Source organism: Bos grunniens, chromosome 25, assembly GCF_055505025.1.
Source record: "Bos grunniens cultivar Pamir isolate PY7600 chromosome 25, Bosgru_T2T1.0, whole genome shotgun sequence".
Taxonomy (NCBI): Eukaryota; Metazoa; Chordata; class Mammalia; order Artiodactyla; family Bovidae; genus Bos; species Bos grunniens.
Window position 1 is genome coordinate 14420248 of NC_141189.1, and position 27258 is coordinate 14447505.

The following is a 27258-nucleotide window of genomic DNA, read 5'->3' on the forward strand; positions in this document are numbered from 1 at the left end:
GAGTACTGGAGTGGGATGCCATTGCCTTCTCTGTCTTCTCCAACACCACAGTTCAAAAGCATCAATTGTTCGGCGCTCAGCTTTCTTCACAGTCCAATTCTCACATCCATACATGACCACTGGGAAAACCACAGCCTTGACTAGATGGACCTTTGTTGGCAAAGTGATGTCTCTGTTTTTTAATACGCTAAGGGTCTCAGACCAGTGCTAATTACAACGGCAGAAAAGCTAAAACAGACTCAATGACCAACTCCAACAGAATGCCTAAGCAAATTTAAAATGTCTAAGCATATTTACTTCCCATTTCAATCCGTCAGGCTTTCGGAGATTATAATGCATTTGCACACACAGGTTCTCACCTCACTCAGTGCTGTGAGGAGGGCAGAGGTTAAGGTCCATGTTTCTCAGACAAGGGGATTAAGGCCAGAGAAGATTAAGCATTGCCCTTAAGGCACCAAGTTACAAACCAGCTGGCCCAGACCCTGAATCTACATCTCACACACTTGTCATTCTTAATAACTTCTCTGCTAGGGTTTCTAAAGGCTTTCCCGACGGCTCAGCGGTAAAGAATCCACCTGCAAATGCAGGAGATGCAGGAGACACAGGTTCCATACCTGGTCAGGGAGATTCCCCTGGAGGAGGGCATGGCAACCCACTCCAGTATTCTTGCTTGGAGAATCCCACGGACAGAGGAGCCTGAAGGGCTACAGTCCATAGGGACACAGAGTTGGACACGACTGAAGCAACTTAGCATGCATGCATGCAGGGCTTCTAAAATACAGAAGCTACTAAAAAAGACAGCAGCAACACCAACACACGGAAGTATCAGGAAGAAAGTAACAAAATGCTGCAACAGGAACAATCGCAATTTTATATTTGGAAAATAATTGCATTGTAGTTTAGAGTCTGACACACAGTATTTTGGGGTTATGAACTTTACCAAAGAAGCCAAATAACCCAATATAAGCATGGGCAAAGGACCCTGTTTAGTAAAGAATTTTGCCTTGGGAACTCCTTGGCTGCCCAGTGGTTAAGACTTCACCTTCCAATGCAGGGAATGCAGTCTGATCCCTGGCTGGGGAGCAAAGAGCCCACATGCCTTGCAGCCGAAAATCCAAAACATAAAACAGAAGCAATATAGTAACAAATTCAATAAAGATTTTTTAAATGGTCCACATCAGAAAGAAAAAAAGGGGCTTCCCCAGTGGTCTGGTGGTTAAGAATTTGCCTGCCAATGCAGGGGACACGGGTTCAATCCCTGCTCAGAGGACAGCCCGCGCACCACAACTACCGAGCCAGCATCAATAGCTCTTGAGCCACGACTACTGAACCCACGCAGCCTAAAGCCCGTGCGCTGCAAAAAGAGCAGCCCCCACAACGAGAAGCACACGCACCACAACAAAGAGGAGCCCCCATCCCCCACAACTAGAGAAAGCCCATGAGCAGAACAAAGACCCAGCACGGCCAAAAGTAAATAAATCTTTGGGGAAAAAAGTCTTAAAAATAGAATTTCACCTTGCCCAAAGAGAAGTCTGGCCTGATTCCCATTCCCGCAAAGTAACCTCTAAACCCTTGGAACTTCCTGTGTGAGGGGAGTATCTTTGTTATATGTGGTGGGTTCCTTGGAGACACTGAACAGTTAATGCTAATAGGGTGACTCATGCCAAACTTTGGGGGCACTGTGATGGAGGCTGGGTTCAACCACAGGGGCAATCAATCAGCCAAACCTACATAATGAGAGGCTTCCCTGGTGGCTCAGATGGTAAAGAATCCGCCTGCAATGCAGGAAAGCCAGATTCCATCCCTGGGTCCAAAAGATCCCCTGGAGGAGGGCATAGCAACCCACTCCAGTTTTCCTGCCTGGAGAATCCCATGGACAGAGGAGTCTGGCAGGTTACAATGCATGGGATCACGAGAGTCAGACATGACTTAGCAACTAAACCACCACCACCACATAATGAAGCCCCATAAAAACTCTGGACACCAAAGCTCGGCAAAGCTCCAGTGAGCTTCTCAGGTTGGTGATGCACCAAGCATCTTATCTCACATCTGTGCTGAGAAGTAGCACGTCCTGAGGAGAATGAATGAATGCTTCCCAGAATGCTGTGTCTCTCCTCCTTCAGCTGACTATTCTGCCCTTTCCCAGCCATGAACTGCAATGGTGAGGATGGACACTTTCAGTGAGTCCTGTGAGTCTTTCTAACAAATGACCGAATCTAAGGGTGGTTTTTAGGACCTGCCCCCCACCACCAAAGTTGCAGGTGTTGTCAGAAGTGAAAGCCGTCTCGAGAACTATGCCCTCAGACTTTCTAAGCTGTCTAACTCCAGGGAGACAGAAAGAGACGCTTCACGGGAAAAAAAAAACACGTTGGATTTAACTCAAAATTAAAGAAATGCAAATTATTATTTTTTTAAGGTTATGGTTTTTCACCTTTCAGGTGCCAAGATTTAAAAGACTGAGAATATCTGGGGGTTGGCAAGGGTACAGAGAAACAAGCATTCTCATGTCTCTCTTATACTGTGACAAGAAATTAAAGTATTTTCAACTTCTCACAGGGCAATTTGGAAATATCACCAAAATGATAAAATTCTCTTTGATCCAGAAATTTTTACAAATTTAATTTTACAGATTGAGTAAATTTACTCAAGATAAATTTATATCAGCCACGAAAAATATAAGAGGGAGAGGGTTCATTAGAGGGAGTTCCCTGGTGGCCTAATGGTTAGAATTCAGTGCAGTCACTGCTGTGGCCCAGGTTCAAGCCCTGGTTGGGGAACTCCCATAAGCTGCATGGCATGGCCAAAAAAAAGAGCTTCCCCGGTGGCGTAGATGGTAAAGAATCGGGTTGGTGGGGTGAGGGGAGTACCATTCAGGGATTAAAAACATGTTAAAAAAAAAAGTGTTCTTTACAGAAATTAGAAAACACCTAAATGTTAATCAACAAGAGTCAAATAACAACAGGACATAACTGTGGACTGCTACAGAGGCATTAAAATTAATTAGGCAGATTTCACTCACAAGGCTTTGGAAAGAAAGTTGTCACATAAAACAGAAAAAAGCAGTCTGTAGACTTGGAGTACAAAATGATTCCATCTGTATAGCCCGAAACATGAAGTTATACCAAAATGCAGGTGTGTTTGTAAAGGCCATAAAACAAATACCTAGAAGAACAGTGCCAAAGTGTAAATCGTGGTTACCTGTGGGTTTAGAAAGAACAAGGACAGACGGTTGTATTCTTTGAATTTTTTGAACATATGTAAACAGAGTATTGCCCACCCCAGTGTTCTTGCCTGGAGAATCCCAGGGATGGGGGAGCCTGGTGGGCTGCCGTCTCTGGGGTCACACAGAGTCGGACACAACTGAAGCGACTTAGCAGCAGCAGCAGCAGCAAACACAGTATTAAATTAAAGGAAACTCAAAAGAGAGGGTCACATCAAGTTATAAATTTTTAAAGGAAATATCTGAGAACCAGTTTAACAATTTTTTTGGCCACACTGCGTAGCATGCAGGATCTAAGTTCTTCAACCAGGGATCGAACCTGCACCCCTCTGCACTGGAAGCGTGGGGTCTTAACCACTGGACCACCAGGGAAGTCCTCAGTTTAACAACCTTGAGTGCCTCCCTCACGCCAAGGGTATGAAAGGGTAGAGAGTATGGAGATAACGAGAGCACATGCTTGAGGGACTCTTCAGAGGATGTCAGTAAGGTATTTTGAGCTCCATCTGCCTCAAATGAAGAGATGTTTGGGGGTGTCAGGGGATGCATCTCACCTCAAGCCCCAGGAAAGAGGCTTCAGGAGGGTTCCTCAGAGAAGCTACAATGTGCCGCCTGCACTCAGACTGGTGAATCACTCCTGCCCAGGAAATCCAGAAAGCCTGACTGGTGGCTTAGCGAGTAAGCACCGCTGCTGGGGAGCAATCGGTCTGTGCTCCCAGAAGAAGGAACTCAGGAGCACCCCCTTGGGAGGGGGAGAGGGGATGGGCCAGATCTCAGATCCTGACGCACTAGGCAACCAGAGAGGAGAAAAGATGAAAGACCTCAAGAGAGGAAACCAGAGGCTCAGAAGGAGCAAGGACCGTCAGAAGCACATCTCTCAGGGCACGCAGCGCCCGGTGCAAGGGCCAGGCTGGGAGACAGCCAGGGACAAGGGCTCCAAAGGCGCATGAACACGCCCCCTGGGAGAAGAGGCAAGTCTAACCTCCGAAGAGGAGAGACAGCACAAAGTCTGGGACTGACGTACAGACACTACTGTGTATAAAACAGGGGGGCTGCCCAGGTCGCGCCAGTGGTAAAGAACCCGGCGGCCCATGTAGCAGACTGAGAGATGTGGGTTTGATCCTGGGTCGGGAAGATCCCCTGAAGGAGGGCACAGCAACCTACTCCAGTATTCCTGCTTGGAGAATCCCATGGACAGAGGAGCCTGGCGGGCTACAGTCCATGGGGTCGCACAGAGTCAGACATGACTGAAGTGACTTAGCACAACAACACGTGTATAAAATAGATGACTAATAAGAACCTACTGTGTAGCACAAAGAACTTTACTCGGTGCTCTGCGGTGACCTAAGTGGGAAGGAACTCCAAAAGGGAGGAGATATATGTATACGTGTAGCCAATTCACTTTGCTGTATGGTAGAGACTGACACAGCAGGGTAGAGCAACAATACTCCAATTTGAAAAAAAAAAAAGGTTTTCACAAAGCCCATGTTACAACAGCAAAAAAAAGTATAAAACTCACAAAATAGGAGGAAGAGAAATAAAACTGTCCAATTATGAGCTCAAATGGACTATGCACCAAGAGATGATGCTAACTGTCAACCAACTATAGGATCCCAGCTCACCATTTCCCAAAATTATGGTACCTTTTCTTTCTTCACATGATCCATAATCTTGCCGAGGTCTTCAACATCAATGACAGGATTTGAACTCAGATGGTCCTCAGTATCAGACTCTTCCTCATTGGTGCTCCCAAAGGGCTCTTCATCCTGGAACATTAATTGTAAAAAGTAGCAAAGTGTCTAATAATCCTTCCCAAATTGTGAGTTCACTGGATGGACTTGAGATATTTTAGGCTAGAGGCCAGCCAGTTCCAAGTCAAATCTAAAGAAGCCCATCACTTACACATCATCTATGGTTACTTTAAGAATATGGCAGAACTGATGCTGCAACAGAAACAGTATGGCCCACAAAGCTGGAAATATTTACTAGCTGGCCCTTTACCAAAAATGTTTCCTAACCCTTGATTTAAACAAAGAAGCAACCAGACTTAAGTGAGGAATTAAATGAGGAAAAGGGAGGAATTGAGAATGGCTCTTTGGTTCCTTTTCTTAAGTAACGGAGATGGTGGTGGTGTTTCCTAAGATGAGAAAGACTTGCAGAGAGACCGGAAGAGTAGAGAGGAAGAGTTCCATTTTGAATTTGTCAAAGAGGAGATACCTTAGACATCCAAGGAGAGATTTTAAAGAGACAACTGCATACATGGAATGACAGGAACAAGGGTGGAGAGAAAGACAGGAAGTGAGAATGCAAAGTTGTTCCCAAAAGACACAAGTGACCAGTGGCCCAGAGGTAACAGCAGTGATACAGCCTGACAACACAAGCCTCAAAGGAACTGGGGTGTCCGAAGGAAGAAGAAAGAGAAATGTTTAGAATGTGAGGGATCAAAGGGAGGAATCTGGGATAACTCACAGCCTTCAAGTTTGAATGATTGGAGTCATTAAATAAGAGACAACAGGAGGAGTATGTGGTTAAAGGGTAAAAAGATCATGAGCTCAGCTCTGGACACATTTAACTTCTCCAGGCCTGTTTCCTCACCTGCACACTCGGGTAGAAACCTACTGGACTCCAGCAAGGCAACGACTAGAGAACAGGTTAAGGACAGCACCCAGCCCAACATGGCTTAACCCAAGACCCCGCTCCCTCTAGAACACGCCCCATTTGAGTTTCAGCTCTTCCTTCCAACCGGAAGCCAAGAAAAGCACTTCAGACAGAGGAAAGGTTCAGCATCTCCAAACACAGGAGGAAAACAGGGAGACATGGCCCCATGGGCTCCGTACCTCGGCGTCTCTGTGAGGCAATTCCTCCTGCACGTGGGACCCTGGCTCCGCCACCTCTGAGCCACGCTGGTTAGACTCGCACTTGCCTTTCTTGCAGTTGCCCCCGCAGTGCTTTCTCTCTCCTTTGCAGAGCGCCTGCAGCCGGGAGATGAACTTGGTCTTCCAAGCTGTGAAGTCAGCCTCAACGCTGCCGTGTTTGCTTTTCACCACGTTGCCATCGCCCTCCCCTCGAGTCATCACCCGATGAGCACCGAGCATCCAGAGCCACTTGTCCACGTTCTTCCCCACCTGCGGGAGAAAGGGACGGGTGAGCGAGAACAGCCCTCCGGATCAGAAGATGCCAGTCTGCGCTGCGACAGCTGGGGCTTCCGCTGGGGGACTGTCCTCGGTGGCTGTTGGGAAGAAGGAATCGCTCCGTCAAAAGGGCTTCGGGGAACAGATGCAGAAAACAGACATATGGACACAGTGGGGGAAGGAGAGCGAGGTGAATTGGGAGATTAGCATTAGCATATATGCACTACCGTGTGTAGAACAGATAGTTAGTGGGTAGCTGCTGTACAGCACAGGGACCTCAGCTCGGTGCTCTGTGATGACCGGGAGCGGCAGGATGAAGGCTGGGGGTGAGGTTCAAGAGGGGGGATATATATACACACACACAGCTGATTCACACTGTGGTATGGCAGAAACTAAAACAACACTGTAAAGCAATTATATTCCAATTTAAAAAAATGTTGAACAGGGGGGAAAAAAGGTGCCCTCCAGCCCCATCCATCCAGGGGTGCAGTTGATATATTCAGATGAGATTCTGCAGAAGTTTTTTTTTTTTTTTTAAAAGGGGGCAGACAAACTCTTTTCTTAAACTAGGAGCTAGTACATAAAGAAGAACTTGAAAACGACTCTTCTAAGTAATAGTCAGAATGAAACCACTCGATAGCAAAATCAGTTTCTTCCAAAATGTAGTAAAACCTCTGGGGCCAAAGACCATGAAATAACAAGGTACAAACAGAACCCATCTGGCAAGACTCATGACTTCACAGCCAGAAATGTGTTTTATTACAGTATGAAGCACTTCCGCCGAGGCACAGGAGTTATCAAGAGGCACAGTGAAGAGTTCAAAAACTTAACAGGCTTCCTCAGTGGCAAGGCAGTAAACAAAATATTTATGTATCTGAATTTTACCTTTGGCCTAATTCCTTTGAAAATATGGGGGTGGGGGCGGGGGGGCAGCGCGGTGGTGGCAGGTGGAGAACACACATCTTAAAAAGATGACCGAATGAAAATATACCTACCGTGTTGAAGTGGCTCAAGTACACAGAATTTCCCAAGCCAAACACCGCGTATCTCATCCCCTTCAGGTACGTTTTGCCAAATCGAAAGTCGTTGGCTGCTTCCTCTAGCCACTTGCAGAACCACGCGGCGCTCTCAGGCGGTTGACCATCAGTGTAGGTGGCAACCAGGAAGGCACACACATTCTTACTAGTAACCTAACCAAGAAAAGTCATTATTTCAGAAGAGTGGCCAAGACATAAGTTATCTCAATCAAGAAAATCCTTTCTGAAATGCTGACATTCACAACACAGTGGCCTCTAAGGGTGCTTTTAGAAATGTTACTTATTTTCAGAAAAGAAAGAAAACACAGCCAGGGGAGAAAACCCAGCCCTCTGTTCCTGCCAACAGACCTCCTGGTGCCCTTCACCATATACTCCATCCCATTTCCCAGCTTAGAAACTAATATCATATTAGAAACTAATGCCAAATCAGTCAGGAAGAAATATAGAAGAAATAGCTCTAAAAATTCCCTGAAAAATTAAAACAATAAAACATTAAATGTAAAGTGACTTAACACTTGGCATCAACATCTCCATGGGAAACAAAAAACCACATCAACAGTCCTATTAGCCACAGAATTTCATCTGCTTGAGTATGTCTTCATAGATCCAAGCCAGGAACTACGTTATAAGTTGTTGCTGTTGTTCAGTCACTAAGTCATGTCTGACTCGGAGACCCATGGACTACAGGCTTCCCTGTTCTTCACTATCTTCTGGAGTTTGCTCAAACTCATGTCCATTGAGTCAGTGATGCCACCCTACGATCTTATCCTCTGTCACCCCCACGTAACCCTTTACGATAATTAAGTACCCAAGCTTGTTAATAATTTTTTAAATTTATTTGGCCACGCTGGGTCTTAGTTGTAGCACACAGGATCTTGAGCTGTGGCTCACAGACTCTCCAGCTGTGGTGCTTGGGCCCCAGAGCACATGGACGCAGCAGTTGTGGCACGTGGGCTCAGTTCCCAGCACGTGGGATCTTAGTTCCCCACCAGGTATTGAATCCACGTCCCCTGCATTGCAAGGTGGATTCTTAACTACTAGGCCACCAAGGAAGTCCTGCTAATAATTTTTTAACAAATAATTTCAAGCAGATTCAAGCTCACTCATTTGCATTCCAATGTGTTCTTGGGGAAAAAGAAAATGGACGTGTACGGCTAAAAGTTTCTCCACTAAGAAAGGACTGGCAAGCTATAGCCCACAGGCCCAATCCTGCTTGCTGCCTGCTTTTGTAAATAAAATTTCACTCGAACACTGTTACACTCACTCGTTTGAATATTGTCTCTGGCTGCTTTGTCTCAAAGGCAGAACTCCATAGCTGGCTGGCCCACAAAGCTCAACATATTTCCAAGTGGCCCTTTACAGAAAAGGTTTGTGGACGCCTCTTTCAAGCGCTTCTCCAGCTTGAGCTGCTCCAGAACCACCTGGGGTACTTGTTCAAACATAGCCCCACCACGTCCAGATTCTGCTTCAATGAGGTTGGGCCAGGACCTGGGACTCTGCAATCCTGATAAGTCCCCAGGAGAGGCTGATACTGCCAGTTCAAGGACCACACCCAGATAACCTCTGCTGTGGGCCAACCTCCCTACCTGGGCGAGGCTGAGGGAGGGGGCGGGACATTCCTTAGGTGAAGAAATTAAGCTCTCACAGCTATGATGTAATGCCTGGAGGTCCTGCAGGCAGTAAGAGATTTCTCTAACTCCAAAACCCACACTACTTCTGTTACCCAAGTGGCCCCCGACCTTTCAGTAGGCTGACAGTAGGTTCACATACCCGGCACCCGGCCGTGAGTGACAAACCTCCTTGATTATGAGATTGGAAGCAGGAGGGAACTTCATACCAAGCTTTCAGTCTAACACCCCAGAGGGACCAGCCCCAACCACTCCAGAGTCAGCACTCACCGCCTACTCGGCACCTCTCACTGATCCTGAAAACTCAACCAGTGGAAATCCCTTAGCGTGAAAATTAAATTTTATCTGAAGAGTCTATTTATCCCAGAACACAGGAGGTCAATTAAAATTGAAAGTTGTGACCAAAGGAAAAATAAGACAATTACCAACCTCTTCTATGAGACGGTCATCTGGGTCATAGTCCTTCAGATTAATCATTGCCACAGGCAGATTGAGGGAGCTAAGTGCTTCAGCCAGAATTGTCGCAAATCCCTAATAGGAGGGGAAAAAAATCAAATACAGTCTCCAATAAACTAAATAAGCGAAAGGTACAGTCTTCATTTACTCCTGTTGGCCAGGGAAGGAGACATTTATCAGGAAAAACTTTCCCACTTGACTGACAGTTATCACCATAAACACAAATACTATTCTCACTTCTACTGTTTTCTCGAGCACCTTTACAGAGATCAATCATTCAGCTGTGCTGTTCTCGCTCTACAAGTACACAGAAGGGATTCGATCTCAACTGGCTTTCTGACATTCAGGCTGATTTGCCCTTCTACAATAAACATATAGACGGAGAAGAAATACTAAAGAGGGGATAGAATGGGAAATGTGACAACTGTGAACACAATTCTGGAAGAGAGAAGCCAAACAGAAGTAGATTGACAGGCAGAAGAAAGCCTCAGGAGAAACAGAAAACCGGAGGGACTCTGGGATCTGTCAGTCACTATGACAAAAATAGGAGGGAGCCATGGGCCACAATAGAACCAGTCAGCAGAGAACCTATATACGAGACCAGTGAATCCAGAGCTGCTGTGTGTGTTCACCTTTTACCTCCAGGCAGACTCCGGCAAGCTCTTCTCCAAACAAAATGAACCGATGCTTGGAGAAGGCTACAACTTCTAGCCAGATGTTGGCACCCCAGGAAAAACCTCCTCCTCTTTTTGACTTGGTAGCCTAACACTTGGCTCACCACCTGCCGGGACTAAAGCTAAGCCTGCTCTAAGGCATCAGTAGACTAAGGCCTGCAGGCAAAACCCAGCCCTCTGTTTTTACAAGTGAAGGTTACTGGAATACCTGTTGCTCAGATGGTAAAGAATCTGCCTGCAATGTGGGAGACCCGGGTTCAATCCCTGAGTCGGGAAGATATCCTGGCGAAGGGAATGGCAGCCCACTCCAGTATTCTTCCCTGGAGAATCCCATGGACAGAGGAGCCTGGCAGGCTGCAGTCCATGGGATCTCAAAGAGTTGGACACGACTGAGTGATGGACACTACTGCAATACACTCATGCTCATTTATTTACAAATTATCTATGGCCTCTTCCACAAGGCATCAGCAGAGCTGAACAGCTTCAGCAAAGACCACACAGTCTATAAAACCTGAAAATCTAAAAAATTACATACCAAATAAAATATCTAGCCCTTTACAGAAAAACTCTGATAAACAGAACTGAGAGCTCTAGATAACATGATCCCTTGAGAGGGAAGTGAGTGCAGATAAAGACACAGTCTGAAGAACTGTACCCTGAGATGCTCCTATCTTTGGAGGGCAAGAAGATGGGTAGAAACCCACCAATGATAGTGAGGAAGGTGAGCCTCGGCATAGGAGGAGGGGAACCTAGAGACAAGTGTCCCAAAGTTCAATAAAGAAAGTATGTCAACAAGGAAGGCGTTGTCGTGCAGCTAACACGTCAAGGAAGATGAAGACTGAGGATGAATTAGCCACGTGCGAGTCACGCGAGCCTACCTGAAATGGGTCAAGAAAAACAGAACAAAGACCAGAGACGGCAAGCACAGACAACACTTTCAAGGAATGATACTACACACAAAAAAACATTGAGGTGGTAGTTAGAGGGGGATGTGGGGCCAATAGGCAATAGGTCACACAGCGTACCCTGAGCCACCGTGCACAGAGCATCCAGCAGGAATTTACAACCGGAGAAAACAAATCTATTTGGAGTTGAGAAAAGCCACATCAGTTACCCCATCATTTCACCCCCAATATGAACAGAAAACCACGGACCACCAAGACCATGATGAGAACAAGCAGCAGGAAAGAGAAATATCAGCAGCAGAAACTCTGAAGGAGTGGCTAAATCATGGGACCGACAAAGGAACTCACTGAAATGCATTTTTAAATTATGAAACAGATGCTATAAAAATTGCACAGGATGGAATTTTTACAATTAAAAACACTATAACCTAACTAAGACATTAAAAAAAAAAAGGTTTGGGGGACTTCTCTGGTGGTCCAGTGGCTAAGACTCCACACTCCCAATGCAGGGAACCTGGATTTAATCTCTAGTCAGAGAACTAAACCCCACATACCCAAATGAAGATCCTACATACCTCATCTAAGACCCAGCTCAGCCAAATAAATAAATAAATAAATTTTTTAAAGGTTTGGAGTTGAAATTTAAGAAAAAGTATGAGAGAAAGGACTCGAAATGTAGCATGTATGCATGCTAAGTCGCTTCAGTCCTGTCCAACACTCCGCAACCCTATGGACTGTAGCCTGCCAGGCTCTTCTGTCCATGGGATTCTCCAGGATAGAATACTGGAGTGGGTTGCCATGCTCTCCTCCAGGGGATCTTCCCAACCCAGGGATCGAACCCGCGACTCTTACATCTCCTGCATTGGGAGGCGGGTTCTTTACCACTGTGACTCCCTTGAAACACAGACCATCCAAAAGGTCCAACATCCAACAGAGTCCCAGAAATAAAGAACAGAGAAAACAGAAGGGAAAAAAAAGTTGACCCAAGAAATATTAGCAGAATTAATTCACACAAAATTTCCAAAACAAAACAGCACAAGTATCCAATACAGTGTCTGAAAAAGACCCACCCTAGACCCTGTCTCATACAAGCTCCAAACATCAAGGACAAACAAATGATTCTAAAAGCTTCCAGGAACAACAACCAAAAAAAAAAAAAAATTCATCTATGAAGGGATGCGGCAACCAGCCTCCTCTTCAGCAACACTGAAGTGATACTGTCAAAGTTGGAAGGAAAAACTTTTGACCTAGTCATCTATACTCAGCCAAATATGAATCAACCAACTTCAAAGCCAAACAGACAAATTCAGATGGCACACCTTTAAAGGAGGTGTGCCACTGAATTCATATCATCTATGAGGGCAACAACATTAGGGCGCTGAGATCTGAGGAACTGACTGATAAAAGGAGTCAATAACTTTTATCTAATTGGAATAAATCTAGAAACGTGGCCCAGCGGGTTCAAGAAATAACCCTCAGAGGAACTAAAAACATAAATAGTTAAAATAGATTCTCCAAAGTGTACTTTCATTATGAACCCTCTGTGTGCATGGATTTGTTACTATCTGCAAGTATTAACTGGATCTTTTTTTAAAAAATGTAAAAGCATGCATAAAAGAGGCTAGAAATGAGATTTTTTTATGAAAAACAAAAAAAGGACTCTGTGTTGGCAGCCCAGATGCCTTTCTTACATTTCTTCCTGTTTCATGCTCTGTTGCTGAATTGAACTGAGTTGAACTGAATTATAAGTGACCTTCAATTAGGATACACAGCAGGAACTACTGAAAACCTTTTAAAAAGAGTAGTATTCTACAAAACATACACAAGAGGGCAGTAAAACTCTCTATAATACTCTACCAAAATAGCGACTTGAAATTTTCAATTTATTTTCATGTTAGTCTTAGATTCTTTTCCTAGAAAGCAATAAATAGCTGTGACTTTCATAACAAAAAAAAACAGGCAGCATTCAGATACAACTAAAGCATCTTTCAGCTCTATATCTGCATTTTGTATCTATACAGTATTCAACATATATCATTAATACTTTTAACACTGTTAGAAATCAAAATAGATTTTAATTAAATAGATGTGTGAAGTTGTGAACATAAGGACCCATACTGGACACTACTGCTGCCATTTCTCACTAGTCTCTACTTCTATAGCCAATAATGGACTTGGAACTCCAAGTCTCCATTCTGCTGAGCAGAAGCAAGTTTTAGAACAAAGACCCTGCAAGACAGTGGCCACCAGACATTAAAGAACACTTTTCAGAGATTATCTTAAAAGATCAGGAGACCCAAGGAAAAGTGTCATATAAAGTTCTCACCTTTGCTGTGCCAGTCTGAGAACCATAAAATATCTTCACTCCAGACACAAAGACTTCCTTCTTTGGATGAGAGATATAGCCATTCGTCATCAAATTCTGAGATGCTTTTGGAGTGGTTTTCTCTGGTGAGTTCTTGTTCTTGAAATAAACACAATATCCATCAAGTTTCAATCTTCTCCCAACTTCATTAGGGATGAACATTAGCTCAGATACTGACCCATTTTATTATTCTCTTAATCTTTCGATTGTACTCCTCAAATATTGACTCCTTGATATAATTAGGTTCTTTAAAACCAGGGACCACATTTCTTAAGACTATAATGATTCCCATTCCCTCCAGGATAAAACTATACATACTTTCACGTTTAATGTGTTTTAGTGGAGTGACAGTACAAATTTATTTTCTGATTCTAATTAGTGGAAATAAAAGAGACTACTATCCCTTAAAGGTGCTGAGCAGATTTTCAGTATTTGTAAAATTTAATTTTTCATTACAAAATCCTCCTGTATCTTAAGAATGTGATGTCCACAGTCCAGCAAAGAAAAGCTAAATAACTTAATCTATAAAAATTGACAAGAGGGACTTCCCTGGTGGGCCAGTGGCTAGGACTCTGCGCTCCCAATGCAGGGGGCCCCTGTTCAATCCTTGGTCAGGGAACTAGATCCCACATGCCACAACTAAGACCCAGTGCAGCCAAATAAATAAATAACGCTTTTTTTAAATTAACAAGAAAAAAATGGGGGCATGATAAAAGTATGTCTAGAGACCAAATATGAAAGTAATCAAAAGTTCTTTTTAGAATTTCCATATTTTTCTGGAAGCCTTAGAAAATCTGCACTCTGAAGTCCCTATAAAATCTGATGCCAAATACTCTCCAGTGGAAAAAACAACAACAGCAGCAGCTCCACTCACCTGCTTCCTGATGACAATCTGGAAACAAATCCAAAGGCTAAAACCAAAGGCAAAGCCCAAGTATATGTAAAACCTGTTTATCCATAATGATATTAAAGGTGAGGAGAAGTCCCAGGTATCCAAAGCAGGATCTAAATTTAAAATGATCCATATAAACAATTTTATTTATAAAGTTACACATACAATGATGCCCATCCTTATAAGCATTATAAAAGAAAAGCCAATCTTCATATTCAAAAACCCTGCTCAGAAATCTGTAAAATACAACGCTAATAAAACAACACATACACATTATGTGATAACATGACATAATTATCATAATGATAAAATGCTAATTCAAAAAATAAAAAAATTTATTTTCATTTAGATATAGCATTTGGAAGGAAAGGAATATAAAGTCAAAACATTGTACTTGGAATTACGAGTTAACTTTTCTTTTTGTTAGCTGCTCCATCAGAAAAGCTTAAAATAATACTAGAAGTATTCCTCTTTTTTTTTTTTTCTAATTTTATTCTTAGAGACCCAAAGCTTACTCGCAAAGGATTCTCAAATGACTGACCTCAAGCCCCACAGTTTTTAAGGGAGATCTGGGTGGACCTGGCCTCAAAAGCTGAGTCTGCGGGCAATTTCAAAGACGAAGTCTAAAATTTGGGGCTTACAGGTGCCACTCCGCCCAGGAAAGGACCAAAAGTCCTCAACACACGTGGGTAATGGGGAAAGGCAGTTTTCTCTGTGTTTTACCTGAGGGCAGAAGCGCAATTCTAAATTAATCTCCTAGCCTCAGAAGGCAAAAGCCAGGTCACAAGCAGGGATCTGTCCTCCCAAGCGCCCAGTGGCACCGATCCTGGCCGGAAAAGGGCAACACATTCTAGAGGAAGGGGCCCGAGGGTCTCAGAAAAATGATTTCCTCCCTTCCTGGCCCCACGAAACTTGCCCGTCTGGGGCCCTTACCCATTCTCCTCAGAGCCTGAGCCCTTCGGCCCGACAAGAGACCAGGTCTGCGGACCTAAGAAACTTAGGGTCCGGTGTGAATACTGGGAGGCCGCCAGAACTACCTCGCAGCACTAGCTGTATGCCCGGAGCCAGAGGAGCTGAGGACAGCCATGCCAGTTGCAGATCGTCCCGATTGGCTCAGAGGGGGAAGGGGCGGGCCGAGGGGGAAGCTCCGCCCAGAGTTCGGTGGGAGAAAGCCAGAGCCCTCCGGGCCCTGCTCCGATTGGCTCAGATGATAAAGGGGCGGGCCCAAAGGAAAGTACCGCCCAGAGCTCAGGGCAAGTCAGCGGGAGGGCTGCCAGCCCCAAACAAATGACACTGAGGAGGAAGGCCTCAGTTCAGTTCAGTCGCTCAGTCGTGTCCAACTCTTCGCGACCCCATGAATCGCAGCACGCCACGCCTCCCTGTCCATCACCAACTCCCGGAGTTTACCTAAACTCATGTCCATCGAGTCGGTGACGCCATCCAGCCATCTCATCCTCTGTCATCCCCTTCTCCTGCCCCCAATCCCTCCCAGCATCAGGGTCTTTTCCAATGAGTCAACTCTTCGCATGAGGTGGCCAAAGTATTGGAGTTTCAGCTTCAGCATCAGTCCTTCCAAAGAACACCCAGGACTGATTCTCCTTGAGGAAGGCCTGGGTGCAGACAAAGCAGGGTTGGAAACAAGAGTTGTTGTTCAGTCGCTCAGTCACGACCTGCTCTTTGCGACCCCATGAACTGCAGCATGCCAGGCTTCCTTCCCTTCGCTAGCTCCCCGAGTTTGCTCAAACTCATCTCCATTGAATCGACGATGCCATCCAACCATCTCATCCTCTGTCTTCCCCCTTCTCTTCCTGCCCTCAATCTTTCCCAGCATCAGGGTCTTTTCCAGTGAGTCTGCTGTTTGCATCAGGTGGCCAAAGTACTGGAGCTTCAGCATCAGTACTTCCAACTGATACATTATGTCCAACTGATATATATAGTCCTTCCAACTGATATATACCAATATTCAGGGTTGATTTCCTTTAGGATCGACTAGTTGGATCTCCTTGCTATACAAGGGACTCAAGAGTCTTCTCCAGCACCACAGTTCAAAAGCATCAGTTCTTTGGCACTCAGCCTTCTTTAAGCTCCAACTCTCAGATCCGTACATGACTACTGGAAAAACAGGAGTAGTTTGGGGTGGAGGGAAGGTTGGAGGGGCGAGAGAAGAGGTCTGCGTTAAGAGACTAAGGGCATCATCAACCGAATGCAACGTGTGAGCCCGTTTGAATCCCAATTGAAACACACCGACTGTAAAAAGTCATTATTTATTTAGGGGAAAATTAATAATGGACTGGCTAGGAGATGCTATTAAGGGATTATAGTTAATCTTGTTGCATGTATCTGTTGGAAATTTAGCTAACCTTATGACGAGTTCCCTTAATATACTCCAACAAAAAAAAATGAGGGAGAATGAAACAAGAATGGCAAAATGTTGGTAAGTGTTGAAGCGGGGTGATGGGTACATGGCAGTTCATTACACTTTTTTCTAAATGTTTTTGGTGTTAAACTTTTTCCATCATGAAAGGCTAAGATGGACCCTGAAATCGGCGGAACTGTAAGGCGTCAGGCACTAAGTTTCCACCCGGTCACCAAACTTCGGCTCCACAACCAATCGGAGTTCTTGCGTCAAGAAAGAGCGCCTCTCTTTCCCGGCGCAGAACAATGTCGTAAAAGTCAAAATCCACAGACGTTATTGGTCCCTCTTCCTCCCCGGGTTTCCGCAACACCTGACGCCTGCGCAATAAGTTGGGTGGCTGTATTGTGGCGGCCGGGTTAGTTACGGCGCCGCGCAGTGTGCGGGCGTTACTGTGCCGCGCAGTGTGCGGGCGTTACTGTGCCGCGCGCCGCCGGGTGGTTACATCTAGGTGCGGGTGGCCCTGTGGCCAGCGGCGCGGGCCTGCCTTGGTTCGCCGGCCCCAAGATCTGTGAGCTGCCAAGATGTCGATCTTCACCCCCACAAACCAGATCCGCCTGACCAATGTGGCCGTGGTACGGATGAAGCGAGCCGGGAAGCGCTTCGAAATCGCCTGCTACAAAAACAAGGTCGTGGGCTGGCGGAGCGGCGTGTGAGTGATCCTCTCCCTCTGGGCCTTGGCCGAAGCGGGTAGCCTCGGAGGCGGCCTCTGGTCGTCTAATGAACCGGCCAAACTGGGGTCTTGTCAGCGAAGGAGAATAGGAAACTTACTTCTGCTGCCTGGGCTTCGCGTCTAAACCAAACATTCCCTTTTATCATTGGTAGTTTTGGTTTCGGGTTTGGTTTTACTTTGCTTTGTTGGTGTCATAAAAGCTACAGCCAAGAAACCTCCATAATCGGGGTCCTTTTCTGAAAATAATGATCAAGGCAAAGGGCGTAGTCTTCCAGGTACTTCTGTAGTTAGTGCGTCTGTCATAGTTCTCTGCCCAGTAGTTTGACTTCACTGCTGCCATCTAGGGATCGGAATTCCTTGGCACCAGCCGGACCCCACCCCTCAGTGATTCACCCATATTCCCACGACGTTTTTCCCCTATAAGTGAAAGCGAATCCAAACAGAGTTCTGGTTTTTGAAAATGTCACCGAGAGTCATTTAGGAGTATTTGTTGTTTCTTACATTATCATTGCCCATCTTGTCTTTTAAGTGTGAATGAATGTCCAAGTTTCAAGAGTACTCACGTAGGACTTTCTCTTCTATCCTCACAAGGGAAAAAGACCTTGATGAAGTGCTACAGACCCACTCAGTGTTTGTAAATGTCTCCAAAGGTCAGGTTGCAAAGAAGGAAGATCTCATCAGTGCATTTGGAACAGATGACCAGACTGAAATCTGTAAGCAGGTGAGTTCTCAGGGCCGCAGCGTCACTGACCCTGATATCCATCACTGACCCTGATATCCATTAGCGTTAGGTATTGTATTACAGGTATGTTAAGCTTTAATAATGTACTGTTTGTTTTTTTTTTGGAGCGAACATTTACTTTGCAATAATTTGATCTGTACAACATCACTTTTAATAATTCAGGACATGGATTCTTTCTATATTTATTTATTTGGCTGTGTTGGGTCTTAATTGCATCACAGGCTTAGTTGCTCAGTGGCATGGGAGATCTTTGTTCCCCCATCAGGGAACGAGCCTGCATCCCCTGTATTGCAAGGTGGACTCTTAACCTTGGAAGTTGGACCACCATGGAAGTCCCAGGACATGGATATTTTTTGCAAAAGCCTCCAGAAATCAGATTATCTGCTAAACTGCCTATTTTTTGTCCACTTATATATTTCTTTAGTGTAATAAACCTGAAAAGAGAACTTTTTTCATTTTCAAGTATTTCATCATTTCCACCCTCTGCTAAGATTGCCTTTACCCCTTCCCCCATCTAAATAAGTAAGATTTCAAAACAAGGTAATCCAGTGCCTCCTTTAGGCAGAGCTCAAATTATTACCAAATATCATAGCTGAAGAGGATGAAATTTAATTTTATTCCCTAGTATTTCATTCCTGTGGTTAGTTAACAAATAGTGTGGAACAAAGACATTGCTTTCTTAAACTTGTTTTTTTCTTATTTTTTTTTTTAAGATTTTGACTAAAGGAGAGGTTCAAGTGTCAGACAAAGAACGGCACACACAGCTGGAGCAGATGTTCAGGGACATCGCAACTATTGTGGCCGACAAATGTGTGAACCCTGAAACAAAGAGACCATACACCGTTATCCTTATTGAGAGAGCCATGAAGGACATCCACTATTCAGTCAAACCCAACAAGAGCACGAAACAGCAGGTGAGTTGTTTTATATATATATATACACATACACACGTATATATAATAATTTTGTTTCTTTTTGGCTGTGCTGGGTCTTTGTTGCTGCACACGCTTTCCTCTAGTTTCAGTGCGTGGGCTTCTCATTGCAGTGGCTTCTCTTGTTTCAGAGCATGGGCTCTAGAGCACAGGCTCAGTTGCTCTGCGGCATGGAATCTTCCCAGATCAGGGATCAAACCCATGTCTCCTGCATTTGAATTCTTTACCACTGGGCCATCAGGGAAGCCCAAGACTTCTCTATGTATTTTGGCTACTAGTACCCAATAAAAAGCATGTTTTGCCCATATTTTCTCATATTCTATGGGTTGCCTTTTCACTTTCTTGACAGTTTTTTAAATCACAAAAGTTTTAGTCTTAAAGTTCAGTTTATCTATTTTTTTCCCTATAGTTGCTAATGTTTTTCATGTCATCTAAAAAACCATTGCCCGGTCCAGCTAGAAGGAAACTGCTTCATTTTGAATACCTTCCTCAGTAATGCATCAGAAGAGACAAAGAAATTGCAAACATTTTTTCATTTTGTCTTGATAGGCTTTGGAAGTGATAAAGCAGTTAAAAGAGAAAATGAAGATAGAACGTGCTCACATGAGACTTCGGTTCATCCTTCCAGTAAATGAAGGGAAGAAGCTGAAAGAAAAACTCAAGCCACTGATCAAGGTTATCGAAAGTGAAGACTACGGTCAACAGTTAGAAATTGTAAGATTAGCGTACTCTTGTTTCTTTGCTTCCTCATGACCAAAATAGTTTCTTCTGTAGTCATAAATGTGGCCCAGACACTTAGAAAGTGTGAACAGTAAGACATTTCCAGAAACATCTTAACCTAGAATTAGGTAAAAAGGTCAAGATCTCCGTAGAACAAGATTGTAGTTAAGAACACTTAAGATTTCTTTGTGTTTGTTTTTTAGTTAAATGATTCCCAGTAAGGAGATATGGGTCATGCTCGTTTTTGATGAGAGAGTATATTTTACATTGAATCTTCTTTCAGTCTCATTTGCCACAGAATGTTTTTAAAAAGCAGCGAGCAAAAACATCACATCTCTGGGTCCTCACCCCACAGCTTCAGATAACATGTAAATTCAGCTGTCTGTAAACCCACATCTTAGAGCTTTACAGCTTCCTGACAAATAAATGAGCTCTAGAGCAGGATCTAATGCCTGATGATCTGATGTAATAGAAATAGAGTGTGCAATGAATGCAATGTGCCTGAATCATCCTGAAACCTCCCCGCCCCCATCCGTGGAAAAATTATCTTCCACAAATTTGGTGCCAGAAAGGCTGGGGACTGTTGTTCTAGAGGATTGTTTGAACTTCTTACTGTAGATGTGAAACAACAAAACTCTCCAAAGTTCTAAAATCTTTGCAAAACTTTGCACATGGTTTCTAAACAGGCCTTCCTCCCCCTTACTTTTTTTCCCTTCAAATGTGGCTCCAGAGAGATGATTTCATTGAACTATAAATTTCAGTGCTAAATTTAATATGCAGAGGACCACAGCCTTCTAATCTAACCACTTCATTTTACAGCTGAGGAATCTGGAAACATCCTCAGTAGGGAAATCAGGGCTTCATCACAGGGGCCTGAGTGCTTACTGAAGGGCAGAGTCTAGACTAGAAGCTAGCCCCGATCCTGTGCAGTCAGAGAGAGACCCAGAAAGTGTGGCATATTCATCTCAGAGCAAGTTAGAGCTTCGTCACTTATAGCTGATTCACTGTGTTGTACAACAGAAACTAATACAACATTGTACAGCAACTATCCTCCAATTAAAAAAAATTTCTTTTTTTTTATGAAAGAAAGCTGTGTCCTCGTGTGGTCAGCAGCCGTTTTCAATGTTTCAGGTGTGTCTCATTGACCCCGGCTGCTTCAGAGAAGTCGATGAGCTCATAAAAAAGGAGACAAAAGGCAAGGGCTCCTTGGAAGTACTCAGCTTGAAAGACGTGGAAGAAGGAGACGAGAAGTTCGAGTGACCGTCACCTATCTCTTCAGCTATCAAACACTAAAGCGTTTTCATTTCCCACAGTCCTGTTTTCTTTGTGTGATCAGCCAAATACTTGTTCAGATGAGTGAGTTGCTGTTTTGCATCTTTGTGGCAAACATGTACACGAAAAGACGTTCCTCAGTAAGTATGATGATGTGGAATTCATTTAGTTTTAATTATAAGATGGGGTTTTAGGCAAAAGTGAAAATCCAAGATACGAAGTTCAGAGAAGCATTCAGTTGTTGCCTCATGCCCTTTGTAGCTTTCCCAGGTGAAAGTTATTGAGATAACTCTTTCGGATAAAAAGTTAAATTTTGTACGTTGTAAGAAATTAATGTTAGGAGGGTATATCTGTATGACAGAAAAGGAGGATTTGCCAAAAAAGAAAACATAGAATGTCTTATTTCTACTTAATGAAACGTGTGTATGGGGGTAACTATATCACGACATAATATAAAACTTGGATGATGACTTCCTGATTTTCTGAAAAATAGATATATGATGACTGCAGGACTTTAATATTCATCAAACATGCTGCCATAACTTAGATTATTCTTGGTAAAATATAAAGTCATTTATTTCTAATTCTTAAAGTTTATATTATATATTATTAGAGCTGAAATCTTATGTAATCAATAAACCACTTTTTATTTTTGTTAAGCTATGGCTTGTATTTCTAGACAGCTTCCTAACTCCCTTTCTTTTCTCTGCCTTTTGTCTGGTAGGATGGGCGAGTATGGGCAAGTTCTTAGCAGGATTAAACTTGTTTGTTTGGGGAATGGGGGTTGTTCAAGGCAGGCCTGTTCTGTTAAATACCTGGTAAATCTTAGTGAAAATAATTTGGGATGTAATTGAATTTGAGTATTAGTATTTGAGCACTTAAATAGACAATGTAAAAGTTGTTTAAAATCTGCTTATCCTCAAAAGAGATAGTCTAGAACACAAAGTAGGGTTTCACTCAAAATAAACATACAGATCAGATGTATTTTATGGATGGAAGTATTTTTAAGTGAAAAAGATTTCTTGACCTAAACAGGTCTTGATTGTTTTTATAAGCACACAGAATCCACTGCTAATACAATCTCTCAGAAGTGCCCCCATTTTACAAAAACTTCAATTGAAATGACGAACTCTAAAGTTTTTTCTCATAACGTTAGAAGAAGTATTTTTGTTGTTGAATAACATGGGACACACACTTTAATGCTGAAATTGAAATATACAGTCTTCAAGACCCCCCTCACTGATTCCGTTTTACTTACATAATTTGTTTTTTATGACGATAATCGAAACTTGAAATCCTGGGAAGAAATTTGAGCCAATGAGGTTTACATTTTTTATTTCTAGCTTAAACAGATAAAGCAGTATTTCAGATCAGAAGTCATAATTGCTAAAAATGTTCAACAGCTGCATATCAAAGCAAGAAAGATAAATGTTACTACAACACTGCCTTAAGTTTTTCCCATTCTCCTACTTATTTCTTCTAAAAATCTGGAACTTTAAGAAATGTCAAATGTAGACCAACCTGAGTCATGTTTCTGAACCTATGACAAATAAAAAAATGTTTACCTTATATTAATTTCATTATTCAAAAATAATTTAAAAGTTTGGTTTGTAATCATTTTTCCAGTACTACTGCTATAATGCGTTACCTTAAGGATTATTGGTTTATTTTGTCTTTTCGATGTAAGCTTTACGGTGTACATTTGGTCAGGATGACATTCAGAATTCAGCCTCTTCTATTTTCAGAGCTTTTTTCCTTCTATTATTATTTTTCTAACGTTTATTTATTTGTCTGCACCAGGTCTCCATGGCATGCAGGATCTTTTGCTGCGGCAGAAGATACTAACATTTAGTTGCGGCCTGTGGGCTCTAGTTCCCTGACCAGGGATTGAACCTGGGCACCGTGCATTGGGAGCATAGAGTCTTAGTCACTGGGCCACCAGGGAAGTCCCAGAGCTTTTTTCTTTGAAGCTTCCCTTATTCCCATACACAATTATTTGCTCCAGCCTGTGTAACCTCATATATTTTGAAATTCCCCATTTGGCCTTGATTTTTGCCCAACTGTGTGTTATAGAGAGGGCTTCCCAAGTGGCTCAGCGGTCAAGAATCCATCCGCCAATGCAGGAGACTCAAGAGACACGGATTTGATCCCTGGGTCAGGAAGATCCCCTGGAGGAGGAAATGGCAACTCACTCCAGTATTCTTGCCGGGAAAATTCCATGGAGAGAGGAGCCTGGCGGGCTATAGTCCATGGGGTCGAAAAAGTCAGACCGGACTGAGCACACACGCAGTGTTACAGAGAGCTGCTTACGCATCTGCCTGACACGCTAGATTGTGAGCAGCTCAAGGGCAGGAGATGAGCCAGCTCTGTATCCCACCCTGGTTTGGACCTCGTAGAATAAACGTCTGGGGAGTATAATAAGCACACTCTCAGTGGGGATTCAGAAGTGAGGATGAGTAACGGCAAATTTGGCTGACTGATGACTTAAGCTCAGTTGAGTTTTGTCAGCTAAGCCAGAGCTTCCATTGTTAATGGTGGTTTCTCTCAGCCCTCAGGGCTTTGATGTCTGCCGGCAAGCAGCCTCTCACACTGACCCCACGGCGTCATATGTGCACATGCCCTGGGCTGTGATGGGGGGACACAGGTCAGTACTCATTCCTGTAAGCAGAAGCCACACACTCGATTTTAACCTGCATGCTACCCTCAAGCCCCCAGCGTGAGGTCCCTATGATTTTGGTAGTCGTAAGTTTCCTTATCTAGAGATTTTTGCATTCGTGCTCTTAAATTACTGAAATGCAACGTACTGACTCTTTAAAAATACTTTTCTGCTGCTACATATTAGGGGTGGTCATGTATACCTAGTTGGCCACTAACAGCATTTAATGGCTGAGGTGATGGAGGTCATTGATTTTCATCTACACATATATGTTAATAGTACCTACAAAATTAGCAAGTCTAAATGTAATTTTGTAGCAGCAGCGATTCTTGTGAGCTTAAAGTACAATCCAGACTCATTCTTTACCAGCTCGATTACTTCAAAAATGGTTTTACAACACTCTGAGCATGTGTACTTAAAGGAGCTCAAGACCCCTTCCAAATGCCTCAGGAAGAGTCATCGGTGTCACCAAATTCCTACATATTTTCAGTTGGCAGAGAATGGAAATAAATGGATTATGGAGGAACTGAACAGAACAGAGGCGTTTCTACTGCAGAAAGGAGCAGACCTGTCTTCTACATTCAATGCGATTCATATCTTAGGACACTTCCACGTGGTAGTACACGTGAATGCCAGAAGATTCTGGAGTGGCACTCTTCCTGGCAGATAAGCGTGGTTGACGTAGTTTTCAAGGGAAAGGAGCCACAAGTTTACTTATTTATCACATCATGCAGAAATAGAAAGGATGACGACTAGGAATCTTCCATGTAATCAAGGAATCTTGCAGGTAAAATAGTTTGTGCATTTAAACTAGTTTGCAGATTATAGGAGGGTTTTGGACATACGCAGAGGACCCTAATGGGCTGCAGTCCATGGGGTCGCTAAGAGTCAGACACGACTGAACGACTTCACTTTCACTTTTCACTTTCATGCATTGGAGGAGGAAATGGCAACCCACTCCAGTGTTCTTGCCTGGAGAATCCCAGGGACGGGGGAGCCTGGTGGGCTGCTGTCTATGGGGTCGCACAGAATCGGGCACGACTGAAGCGACTTAGCAGCAGCAGCAGGTATGACAAAAGGGAATAGTAAAGAAAGCATTTCTTGGGACTTTCCTGGTGATCCAGTGGTTAAGAACCTGCCTTGCAATGCACAGGACCTAGGTTCAATCCCTGGTGGGGGAACTAGGATCCCATGTGCTGTGGTAAGCAACTAAGCCTGCGTGTACACGGCAACTACAGAACCCGTGTCCCACAGCTAGAGAGCCTGCGTGCCACAACAAAAGATCCCCCATGATGCAACTAAAACCCAATGCAGCCAAATACTTTTTTCATTGTAGCATTATTTATTTTAATTGGAGGATAATTAGAATACTGTGATGGTTTTTGCTGTACATCGGTATGAATCGACCATAGGCATACATGTGTCCCCTCCCTCCTGAACCCGCCTCCCACCTCCTTCCCCACCCCATCCCTCCAGGTTGTAACAGAGCACCCGCTTCGGGTTCCCTGAAAGTGTTTCTTAGTGAAATTTATATATAGAGGGAATTGTGTAAAGCTTGAATGATAACTGCTTGATTTTCTCAGCGACATGGTGATTGTCAGGAGTTCAGTAATTGGGTTGAACATGCTGACATAATTAAGGTTTAATAATAATATAGGATATTGTTTTTAAAAGGGCTTGTCATCTCTGCAGTTGGGATATTTCTTATGAGTAAAAACAATTAAAGAACTATACCACTATGTAAATAGGATCATCCCTGTTACCAGTCATGCAAAAGCAGTGAGATGGATCTTCTCCAGATACAGAGGGTATAACTTGAAATTTTCATGAAACTTACTTTGGGGGCCCCTCTAAGAGAGAGAGACATCTTCCAGAGCAGTGGGAACCAGGTACAATGAAGCCATTCTGACTTCGTCCAGGAAAGCAGAATGAGCCTCGTATTACGGGCACATGGTACCGAAGACAAACTTTTGTATATATAAGCTCCCCAAGCCAGAGTCCACAGTGACAAGGGCAATAAGTCACTTGTAGTGATTCACCCCAAAACCGCTTCTCACGGGCAGCTCTATATATTCTTGTGTCAAAAAGGTCAGAAATTTATTTATAGTTGTTCATTCTGCCAAACTACCCAGGGAAGCCAGTTAGTCCTTATTAAAACATTTGTACCCAAACTACAAAATCCTTACTGTCAACAGTAGTCCCAGAGTTTGAAAGCAATAGCCTAAGAATTTTTATTAAATGTTTAGTATAAGACTTAAGATATTTAGAAAATTTTAATGGAATGTTTGCACTCCCACCTGCCTGTTGAAACAACTTCAAAATTACTACCAAAATCACTGTTGTCGTTATCTAGTCGCTAAGTCGTGTCTGACTTGGGACCCCATGGACTGTAGCCTGCCATGTCCCTCTGTCCATGGAATTCTCCAGGAAAGAATACTGGAGCGGGTTGCCATTTCCCTCTCCTGGGGATCTTCACAACCCAGGGATCGAACTTGCATTGGCCCAAAATCACTGGCTGTCATATGGGAGGCTAGAAGAAAGTCTGGATAAGGATTGCCCAGACAATTTTGAAGAAGATTAATTGAAAGGAAATTGTCTCACCAAATAATAAAACTTTAAGTAACTATGATCAAGCCAACATAGAATTGGCAATATAGAATAAGACATATCCATCAATAATCTAGAGCCCAGAGGTGTGAACCCGAGACCCCAAATAGATGAAAATATGAAGTGCAACTCCAGGAAGCAGAAATGTGCCCCTGCTCACCGACTACACACCCGCCAAACCAAAAGATGCCTGTACTCTCTGGAATCTGTGAATATATATTCTTAACATGGCAAAAGACATTTTGCAGATGGACTTAAGGTTACCTTAAAATAGGAAAATTACCCTGAATTATCCAAGTGGTCCCAGTGTAACCACCTGAGTTCTTAAAAATTAACAAGGACTTCCCTCCAACCCTGGTCAGGCAACTAAGGTCCCACCTGCCGCAGGATGTGGCCAAATTTTTTTTTTTTTTTTTTGAAAAAAGGAAGCAGAACGAGCAGTTTAAAGGAATGAAATGAAGGGAGAAGGGGCAGGAGAGATTAGAACCGTGAGAGGCACCCCACCCACCACTGCTGGTGTCTAAGATGGAGCAGTGGGACCATGACCCAGACAATCCAGGCAGCTTCCAGAAGCTGGGAAGGGCCCCCAGCTGACAGCCATCAAGGGAATGGGGACCTGAAAAGAATTAAATTCTACCAACAACCGAAGGAGTGAGGAACTGGACTCCCCCTTAGGGCTTGCAGGACGGAACAGAGCTGGCCCTGTGAGTTTAGCCTAGTGAGATAGCTGGGCTTCTGATGCTGCACTGTAAGGTAACAAGTTTATGCATTGGCGGTGGTTTTGTTTTCTTTTTTTCTGGGCAGCTTGTGGATCTCTAATTCCCCATCAGGGATTAAACCCACACCCCTGGCATTGGAAGCACATAAGTAGTAGGAACTGTAGATTATGGATGTTTCAGTATGACAAGCATAAAGAGCTGATTTGCTTAAAGACATCT

General features: G+C 43.7%; 2 protein-coding genes across 2 annotated transcripts in view; one reads left to right on the forward strand and one right to left on the reverse strand.

Moving 5' to 3' along the window:
* LOC147345037 (S-adenosyl-L-methionine-dependent tRNA 4-demethylwyosine synthase TYW1) overlaps nt 1–15420 on the reverse strand; it is a 148374-nt gene extending 132954 nt beyond the window's left edge. Inside the window, exons 1-7 of the mRNA XM_086374693.1 lie at nt 15239–15420; nt 14288–14418; nt 13375–13512; nt 9443–9544; nt 7344–7538; nt 6055–6342; nt 4861–4983 (exon numbers count right to left, since the gene is read on the reverse strand). Of these exons, the coding sequence (XP_086230819.1) occupies nt 4861–4983; nt 6055–6342; nt 7344–7538; nt 9443–9544; nt 13375–13512; nt 14288–14418; nt 15239–15242 (981 nt within the window). The 5' untranslated portion in view covers nt 15243–15420. The remainder of the gene's footprint in view (nt 1–4860; nt 4984–6054; nt 6343–7343; nt 7539–9442; nt 9545–13374; nt 13513–14287; nt 14419–15238) is intronic.
* A 1622-nt stretch (nt 15421–17042) lies between these two features.
* Nucleotides 17043–22626, forward strand: SBDS (SBDS ribosome maturation factor). Its single transcript, XM_086374695.1, has 5 exons — nt 17043–17370; nt 17983–18112; nt 18847–19047; nt 19615–19779; nt 20917–22626. The coding sequence occupies exons 1-5, from the start codon at nt 17243–17245 to the stop codon at nt 21043–21045; spliced, it is 753 nt and encodes a 250-aa protein (XP_086230821.1). The 5' UTR covers nt 17043–17242; the 3' UTR covers nt 21046–22626.
* The last annotated feature ends 4632 nt before the right edge of the window (nt 22627–27258 follow it).